The sequence below is a fragment of the Mytilus californianus genome, unplaced genomic scaffold (assembly GCF_021869535.1).
Source record: "Mytilus californianus isolate M0D057914Y unplaced genomic scaffold, xbMytCali1.0.p SCAF_1, whole genome shotgun sequence".
NCBI classification, from domain to species: Eukaryota; Metazoa; Mollusca; class Bivalvia; order Mytilida; family Mytilidae; genus Mytilus; species Mytilus californianus.
In genome coordinates this window covers 94,600,856-94,611,562 of record NW_026262581.1, presented here as the reverse complement: position 1 = coordinate 94,611,562, position 10,707 = coordinate 94,600,856, and the positions used below count along the sequence as shown (strand labels likewise).

Here is a 10,707-nt window from a genome sequence, read left to right as displayed (position 1 = left end):
GAGATTTTTTCAACCTGAAATAGATTAACAGATGAGACAGATGTATTGATATTCATTTGTATAAGGCTGATTTCTATCTGAGGCAGCTCATATATTATTAGTATTATAATTCAATCACTAACCAAAATCTTGAAAATTTTACTCAATGAAAACGAGGTTATACTGAGTCATATGACTCCCATCGAACAGACATGTAGATATTACAAGTGTAAAGTTTATCTATAACTCATAGTAATTAAGGAACTAATCAAATCACAAAAGTTTGATTGATTGATTGATTGATTGTTGCTTGCTTAACATCCAGTGGCAACTTAGTGTTGATAAGTGAACCGAAAATATAAGGTCATGGTATAAACACTTAGCTGATCAACATTAAGTTTTCATGTTATATGATAAGATCAGATTCTAAACACCTGTTAGAGCTAGACTAAGTATCTATAGTCTGTTATATGATTGTGAGTTTTGCATTTGTTGTTTGACCATGACCTCACAGACTTTTAATATAATACTCATGCATTAAGTGTCAGAGACATTCAAGCATAATATTTCTTGTTTAAGATAATCGAATTGTGTTCAACAATAAATGAAGGTTTGTTATAAATCATAGGCTAAATCTTGACAGGATTGATACATTGTAATAGTCTCAAGACTAGACTGTGGAACAACAGCTACACACATAACATTATCATTCCAGTTTGTAGCTTTCGTAATTACCCACCCAATTGTTCGCATCTGCAGGAAAATGTGGTCGTTTTGAGAATTTAGGAACTGTTGTGAAAATCTTGGCATTATCCTATAGATTTTCATGTAAATTTACATGCAGAAAATTTCAATGGTAGGGAGGAATCAAGAGTGTCATTATGCTACATTGGCCATTAATTGTCAAAGTTCCATAACTTCTGCAAATATTGCCAAATCAAATAAGGGGTAAAGTAAGGTCAAGCACATGATGACAAACAATCATCCAAAGTATGAACCCTTTCGGGAAAATGGTCTCGGAGCATGCACAGTTTGTTATGGACTGGCAGAAAACATGAAAACAAGCATTTTTCTATGGGGACCATATATCAAAACTGATCAATCAAAATCAGAAAAAATGCCAAAAGGCCAGTTTAAAAGTAACATTAACAAAATATAACAAGTTCCAATTTTATTTTTTCCCAAATGAATTCATAACATTAACATCACCTTAAACAATAATTTCTTGTTATCAAAAAATACAATTCTACATTGATATATAACAAGTAACCATCTATAAATTTGAAACTTTGTATAGTGCATTTTGGTTTAATCCAGTAATTATCACAACACTTGATATAAAAAAAGACTTTGCCCTTCCACTTTACCAATAGGCCAAAACCTTTTTTCAAGTTGGATAAGCACAGAAATATATGAAGGAAAAACAGCTTTTATATTAATTGCCTTAAAAAGGCCACTGAAGTCTCTTTCCTTGCATCAGAAATCATTTGTTAAAATACAGGACTCCAAACAAAAATAGTTAATATAACTTACAACAATATTTTATTCTAATGCAATTCTTTTCTGTAAGAATTTTTTTATGGATGACCTCATATATTCTAAGGGGGTTTAAATTAACACTTCACCTGCTGGATGCTCTGTGGCATTTCAATTTATTCAAAATTTCAATTAGCAGGCACGCTTTAACAACTGCATTAGAATATGAATAACTGCAATTTATTTCAATACTAGAGTCAATCATAGATTTTGCAGCTGCAAATGTTTTCCCGCTCAAAAAACGCATAACTGGAGAATTGACTTTGCAACAGTAAAATCAAAGATTGAAATTGCCATGTTTAGAAATAGAGCACAATATTTCCTTCCGTCTCATTGATGCAAAAAGCACTCCAAAAACTTTTACTACAATTTCAACTGTAATTGTTTCAAAAACAACAAAATAATCTTATTGTGATAAGAAGTTAAAACTGTTATTGAATTATATTCATCGTGTTAAAATCATTAAGTAAAGTTGCCACATTTCAGTGAATTTACTTTATCCAGATTTTTTAATGAAATTGTTCCTCTTTTTAATACTGTAAACCATTTTCTCATATACTTTATTTTGCTTTAATATCTCTGGCTTACTTCACAGCGATTAATTTTTTCTTAATGTTTTATATTTCAAGTGAGGATTAAAGTTTTATACTTTCGCGACAATTTATATTCGCATTATTAATCCCCTAATGAAAGGTGTGAAAAAAAGTTGGTTTACACTAGATGGCATATTTTCTGCTGGTCTATGTTTTTCTTTAACTTGATTACAATCTCAGTGATTATAATCAAATAGATGTGCTGTAAAGATGTGAATAAGGTCTCCATTGATCTAGAAATGTCGAAAGGATTCAACAACTAAAAAATTTACTACATTTTTTGTATTTTGAATTAAAAGAGTTTGTTTTTGAAGATTTGATTTAAACAATGTACTATATCTATTTCATCAAGAAACTGTACATATTTTTATGATTGATGTTGTTTTATGCCACTTTCAGCACCCTTGGATATATCGTGGCAGACAGTTTTTTTTGGTGCGACAGGAAAACTTGCAATTCTAATCAATCAAATTAGGAGTCGAACGCACCTGAAATGAGTGGAGCTTGAACCCACATACTCAGCGCTGACAGGCTAGTGATGGCTGCAGATAAACTACTTAAACAATGTGACCACCGAGGTTCTTGTACATATAACAACTACTACAGGGGTGTTTAATGACCTTGACTACCCATGAAGGTCTCGCATCGTCGGTATTATAAGAAATGCTAATTAGTTTAGGAAAATTTCTATAATAAATTAATAATCTTATTTTATAAATCCACTATTGCTTTATTTTTCATACATGTCATTATTTTTCTTTATTACCTGAAATGTGGCTAACTAATAAGTTCATAAATTTTAACAATTCTCAATAACAAAATATGAAAAATAGAATCTGGTGAACAGATTGTTTCTTATATTAAAATTTGAGTGAAAAAATACAAAGTAATAATACGTCTCTAACCTCTGAGTGCAAAAATACATATTTAGTTCTACTCTTAATTTTAAACAAAGCATAAATGTATCTAATAAACTCAAAAACAATAAAAAATTATACAAAAAATACAAATATCACATGAACTATATCATCTTATGTTCAACAAATCATTTTTTATTACTATGTTTCAAATGTAATCATGATTATATAAATAGAAATTTATCTTATAGGGGGACTTTGAATAATATATGTAAAATGTTTTAATCTTCTTGACAACAATATGAATGATATGAGCTGTGTCAGATAGAAATCGACCTTATGCCACCTATACATGTACATGAATAAGACTTTGATTGATTTTGGAACATTCAAATACGAAATGAAAGATGCCTTTTGGTCTGTTTTGTAGATATTTTTTTATAACAACTCAATTTTCAAACAGTTACAGACATTCCAAAGAGATTTTTTTCAACCCTAAACAGATGCATTGATATTCATTTGCATAAAGTCAATTTCTATCTGACACAGCTCATATATTGACCATTATGAAATTTCTTTCTTGCAACTGTTTGAAAAACAATTGGATATTTAGTCTTAAACATGAACATCTGAAGGTTGTATTTACTACATTTTTCAATTTCAAATTCAAGTGGCTAAATTGACATTATCATATCATTCCTTTCATTGTGAAAATTGCACTGAACAATCTGCAGCCTTCTGAGATAATCTAAGAAATTATTATAACTTTATGGCAAGTAAAAAATATATAACTTTATTATTCTAAATTAGAAATAACGTATGTCAGAAAAGTTTGACATATTCACATAGATGAATTTATGATTTGTCTCATTTAAAATATTAAGGCATAGTCATTTGACAGGCTGTATGTATGAATGAGTACTAAAGTTCAAGGTACAAAGCCGGATACAAAATTTTGTAGGTTAATCTTATCAAAGCATTGGGCTTATAAATAAGAAAAAGAAATTTCCATGACTTTTCATAATATCATTATTTATAACTTACCTATCATTTATAAAGGTTGCAAATCAAAATAGTTTGACAATACTTAGAACAGCAGATTGTATACTGATAATTATATAGACCACCAATATTTTCAATGTTGAAAACTTCTTAATAATACAAAAAATGCATTTCATAATAAAAATCTTCTAGACAACAAAAAATTAGAAATACATTCAGAATACCATAATATGATAACCCTCAGAATCACTTTATAATGTCAACAGACGATCTATACAAGTGGTTCCTTTTCTACTACTGAATCTTTCTCCTGAGATGGATTACCACCTGGTCTCATCAATACTCCTCCTTTTATTACTGGTTTCTGAGATTCTGATGTATGCAAACTAAAAAAGAAAAAGCAAATTTAAGATAGATTCAGCCTTTAGTATTAGATATTTTCCTATAATTTTATTGAACACATGGATGGCCTAGTTATAAAAACAAAACAAATACAGATATTTGCAGATACATATTGATAACATTTCTGTTATTTTGTTTTTTGATTTTTTAAACCACTGGAACTAGCAATTACAGATAGGTTTTTTTTTTAAATTCATCCTTTTTTTTTCTATAATCTCAGATTTAAAGATATAAAAATCAAAAGAAGGTGTTTGACAACAATTACAATATTTGACAACAATTAGAAAGCACAACAAATTGTTAAAAAATGTATAAAAAGATGATGACCATTAAGGAGCTTTTACACAGTAATACAAACTGTATGTTAGTTGGATCATGATACAAACAACACACATAGGTTATACAGAGTTATTATTCAGTAGCATACAACTTTTCATGCTTTGCTTTTCAAAATAGAACATGTTCTATCAAACAATAGCATGTATTTTTTGTCTCATCCAATCCAATTTTGTAGTTTGAGCTTAATACAATTCAAGACATCATCATTCATAAAGCAAATTGATAATTTATAAAATGTGGCTGACATTGGAATGAAAAAGAGGAAATACAATGGGCTTTTATCTTAATGAAAAGAATGAGTTGCTGCACACCTATTGAAAAAAACCATTGCTTTTAAAGATTTATTAGAAATAAATAAAGGATTTTAAGGATTTTTAAATCTTACAGTTTTTCCATGTTTTATGTCTATAAAATTATTACATTATGATTCATTTCTCCTTTCATCATGTGAATTTTTATTTTTGGTACACAGTTTGAGTAAAATAAATAATTTGATATAACAATGTAAACATGTAAAAATGTATATGGGAAATGATACGAGAGTTGAATACAATTAGGGTTGAGCAAACTGTATCCCCTTGTAACAGGGCCCTTTACCTCAATAAATGTATTTAAATTGGTACTTCTCACATAAATTAATTGTTAACCTATGAATTTTATCAGCTGTTTATCACTTAAACTATAAATTGATACTATTTTATTTTAGTGAGAAATCCAAATATCATTTAAATTAGTTCTTGTTGTTTAAAATATCCAGTTACTCATAAATATATTCTCTTGTTATCATAGTAAAGACAAAATGTCGGTTTAAAAATTGAATTCACAAATATTTGGAAAGGCCTAGAAAGTTTATTTGAGCAGGTCATGCATAAAATTTTGTCATCCAGACAATATTTGAAAAAATGTAATCAATGGAATGACAAGAGCGTATGTACTGTTACTATGGCAACATCTGACTTAAGGTACAGTTTCTATTAAAACATGTAGACATCAAGTACATTAAAAGTTATATATATAGAGTGAACGTGTTATATTTACTTGCTATATGGGCTGAGTTTAAACAGCCATATTTTTGCACTAAAAGGTTGTGCTGTAACATAAAGGCTCATTGATACTATAGAAGATACTGTCACATGATAAATCATAAAACATTCATGCAATTTTTTCACCTGAAATGTCATTATTAGATACTGGCTGTCCCTTATGAATTTATTCACAACTTCTCTAATCTTTGGACAATTAAGAGCTGGCCATTAGGTGTTGGCACTTGTCTATAATTTGATGACTTTTTAATGTCTTATTTTTGGTTGCTGTTACACCGATATTTACCTCGTTTTAAAACTGATTTAAATTCACAGACTTTATTTCTGCGACTGTCCCCCTTACATAAATTACTGTCGTGAAATTGTGGCTTTAAAGTATCAATGAGCCCTAAGACATTTACTATAAGGGTCACACAACAATACCTTATAACTCAAGCTTTAAAAACACTACTCCCAGGATTCACAGATTTTACCATACTGAAAAATACAATCAAACCTGTAGGTTGATACATTGTACCATTTTTAACAGAAAGAATAATTTTCTATTTCTCCTCTTTTTTTTTCTTTTTTGATAAGATGGAGACATTTCACTTTTCTGTGCTATGAATTAGTATAGATATAGAAAAATTCTACAAGCAAATTCAATGTCTATTGAAAGAAGTTATATTTTTTTTCACAAACAGGTTTGATGGTATGTTAACCACATCAATATTAGCTATGCCCATTCCAACAACATGCAGATATTCTACTGAACAAAACATACCAATTCTGTAGATCGTATGACTCAATCCCAATAACAAAGGAAAGTATTTTGCACAGATTATTAGCAATGAAGGGTTTGCTATTTGCACCTGTTAAATATGGGAAAGGAATCCCTGAATTCAAAATAGCTTTGTGAAAAGAAAGCCTAGCTAAATCATGATATAATAACTAGAGCACCAAGTATGCACATTCCCATAAAAAATAGATTTAACTATGCTAAAGCTATTCTTCCACCCTGTGATATCACATCCAACAGTATCTGCAAATATCCGTAAATTTATGGGCTCTTTGAAAATTGCAAAATTGTTACAAAGGAGAAGATACTATTAAAGGTCAAATTGGCCTAAAATTGAAATAAATTTCAAAAGTTCTTTATGTTGAATCATACAATTTTTTATTTATTGTGAATTTAAAGGGCCAATATAAGTACTACCATGTACCTTCTCCTTTGCATGAATTATCATATACCACATCTTTTATATACAGCATTCTCATTTTCTAGTATATATTAATAGCAACTAACAACTAAATGACTTACAGCACAACCTTCAACACAGAAAATTTGTGAGAATTTTGATACATGAAACAATAAATTAAATGTTATTCTATGTAAATGTCTGAAAAGGTAAAAACAAATTGTCATGTTGCATAGTCATGTGTTTGTTAAACATACAAAGGTGTGAAAATTCCAAGAGCACCATAGGTGCATTAGCCAAGTTGCAATCTTTATAGTTTATAGAAAAAACATTTTTTAGTTTAGTAATTTTTTTTTTTGGGGGGGGGGGGGTGACAGTAAATGTAAAACCTGCTGAAAATTTATGTTATATAAGAGAAAATAGGTATTGTGACCTTAAACTTTGACCAACTGACTAAGAAATCTATAAGAGTCTTGTTCTTTACAAGGGGCATCTCAATTTTGGTGAATGTTTGACATACTGTTCAAAAGATATACCCTGGAAACTAAAATGTTGCCTCAATTTCAGTCTAATAATTGCTGCTGAGACCTTGACTTTTGACCTAGTAACATCCAAATCCAAAGAGGTCTTCATCAACCCATGGGGCATTTTCACAACAACTTTGGTAAAAGTTGGAAAAACGGTTCGAAAGATCATGTCTTGAAATCAAAATGTTTCCAAAAATTTAGTCTATCAATACTGCTATGACCTAGGTTTTGACCTTTTAACCAAAACATCAATAGGGGTGATCCTCACCCCAGTGAATATTATCAAACTAAGTTTGGTAATGATATTGTTTCTGGCCAAAAAATAAATGTCTAGAAACGAAAATGTTGATGCCTGGACCCCTGGTGACATATTATAAACAGACTTTGTTGCAACTCAGCTAAAAATCAAACTATACTTTTTCCTAATATACGAACTTTTCACTGATGGCAATTCTTTTTTAAGATTTTCTGTATTTCTAAGTTGATTTCATAAAGCAACTTCACGAACAGTTATGAATAATACAATCTTGTTGATTGAATTAAAATTAAGATGTCTGTCAATATTTGCCACTGGACATATAGCAACTAACAATCAATCAATCTTACTGTCAACATATGATTCCTGCCTGAAATTTGAATTAAAGTCAATGTCAATCTGCATCGTAAGACACTGTGCCAGTGGACATGGATTTACACCTTACAATACAAGGCAATCTGTTTTGTAAGACTTGCTATCACCAGACACATGGTCCGGGTACACAGTTATCTTCCCTCAATTTTCGTTGTCCTCAAATATAGTTCCCTTTAATTTCAGTATATTTTTTCTTAATTTTTTTTTTTGCCTTTCCTTTGAATTTTTTCCCCTTTTTTTGCTTTTATGTGAATGTAAAGTCATCTAAGATAATTTCTGTAAAATTTCTTTTTGATATTTTGAGCAGAAATGAGTGATTTGGTTGGGTAAACATAGGTGTAATTTCCCCTTTTCGGAAGCTCTCTGGCTTAACCCATACTGGTGTCCTTGTGTTTTGTGTTGCCAAGAGAAAATGAGCCGATGAAGTTTTCTAATTTTTTGATATGTTTTGTGGTTAATGCCAAACTTTATGTACACCAAATCTTATTAGAAAAGCGCAGGTGGGATTTTTTTTATTTATCATTATGTTATAATAGACAGATAGGGGAAAATAACTGTGTACTCGGACCTAAGAGGCAGAACCCACTTTATCTAAAAATCGACTTTGTGGCCCCCTGATTTGCTCAATTTGCCTCAAAATTGAAATTTAAAGATAATTTATTGTTTATTTATAGAAAATATGAACAAAAAATTTTAAATTGCAAAAAAAAAAAATTTTTGACCTTCTGGTTAAAATGTTTTTACTTGTTGACACTTTTGATTCAATTTTGCTAACAGGGGTTCATAATTTTTCTCTTTTTGGGGCAAATTACTACACATACAAATGTAAAAAAAGTTCTTTAAAGTTTAATGGAGGGAATAATACAAAAATATTCAAGAAAATTGTCAGAAAATTCAGCCCCTGGCCAAAATGGACATTGTCTGATTTGGACTGGGGCTTGTACACCAAATAGAAAATATGGGGTGATAAATTGCAAGCTTCCCAATGCCGGCGGGTGGAAACAAATGCATGTACACAGACTTGCGTTCATGATAAGGCATCTTAATTTCCAACTACCTAATTTTGATGTCTCGCACCTGTGCCACAACACAAAATGTATAAATGCTGATCATCTTGTGTTAGAGCCACACGGCTTCAACAACAGTAGAAAAACCTGCATTTCGTGTGGTCATTGTCTTGGGCACCCAGATCCTTTGCCACCTTGCATGGTACACTTGAAGATGGCAAACAATAATATTGGTATTATTTATATTATTTATCTTTTAAGGTCTATTTATTTATTTATTTATTTTTCTATCTTTTAATTATTTTATTGATTTAGACAACAATTTCAAACTTCTTTTTGAAAGATATGGTTGGTCCTTAAAAGGACCTTTGGTTAATATTATGTGCTGCTGGCTGGCTGGCTGGCTGGCTGGCTGTCATCTAAGGTGCAGGTGGAAGTGGCCTTTTACAGTTTTTACTATGGCTTAGCAATGCAGGAACCGGGTCTTACTGTCCTTTTCTGTAAACATCACACTTCTTTCGGCTTTGCTTAGCTTCTCTGTGTTCCAATATTTTTTCACCACTCCGAGTTAGCCGTCTACGTTTAACTTCAGGTTTTTTTTCATATTCTTGTTTGTAAGTGTAGTCGCTGTCCATTTTGCTCAAAAACTGTATACTGCTCTCCGACAAATTAATCCCAAGGTGTTCACACTTCATTTTGGCTGATGTTCCTGGCTTGTTGTTGTTACGGTGTATTCCGGATGCCAATCTTGCTTGCATATCTCTTGAATGAATAACATTCTTCGGTAAGTTGACACTGAGGGCTCTATGAACACCTTCATTCTTATTGGTGGTGTCATATAACTTCATGCTGTTTAATGCCTGCTCACTTAGCTTCATCTTCAATATTTCTTGTAGTAATAATTTGTCTTTTTCATCCATTTGCAGGACAGTGATATTGTAGCATCCTAGATACTTGGACCGAGTCCACCAGTTATAACCCTCATCGCCGGTACAAACTACAGAGTACTGTTTACACATGGAGCAGTCACCATCATAACATCTGAGTGTAGCCTCCAGGACTTTGGGTAAGTCTTTACACACATCTTCTGTTACTTTGTTGTGCTTCTCCATTAGCTGTCCAATGATCATTGAGCTCCTGCACTTCACATCTTGGCTGAACGCTTTCTTCATTTCCATCCTTATCTCTTTCGTACGCCCATAGAACATGGATTCACTGAACTTAGCTCTCAGTGATGCCCGAAACTGTGACTGTCCAAGGTGTACATAGTCGGCTAGTCGTTCCACTTTCCACATAGGATGTAGGGCTCTAGTTGCATCGTCTATTCCTTTAGCTGCCCGTCCATCTCCATCAGTTGTGGCGTTCTTCACCAGGATGTCTTGAAGAGCAAGCTGTGTACCAATTTCTTTTCCCATCTCATACTCTGACAATGGAGCTGCTCTGTGTAGGTTTGCGGTGCAGTCTTCATGACCATTGGGACATTCCACTTTAAATCCTTTTCCTCTCAACCAGGCCCCTTTCCAGCACATCTGATTCTGGGCAAATGATGCCACAATATATTTCTTTTCTGTTGTTGTCTCTATGGCAAGTGCAAAACCTTGGGTAGCATTTAG

General features: G+C 31.7%; 1 protein-coding gene across 2 annotated transcripts in view; it reads right to left on the bottom strand.

The window, feature by feature from the left end:
• Positions 1-1,137: 1,137 nt before the first annotated feature.
• Positions 1,138-10,707, bottom strand: part of LOC127710523 (molybdate-anion transporter-like) — a 34,393-nt gene continuing 24,823 nt past the window's right edge. Inside the window, exons 13-14 of one of the 2 annotated variants that reach the window (XM_052216461.1) lie at positions 6,175-6,228; positions 1,138-4,353 (exon numbers count right to left, since the gene is read on the bottom strand). In XM_052216461.1, coding sequence (XP_052072421.1) covers positions 6,183-6,228 — 46 coding nt within the window. In that variant the 3' untranslated portion in view covers positions 1,138-4,353; positions 6,175-6,182. The remainder of the gene's footprint in view (positions 4,354-6,174; positions 6,229-10,707) is intronic. The other variant, XM_052216452.1, reaches the window with a different exon arrangement.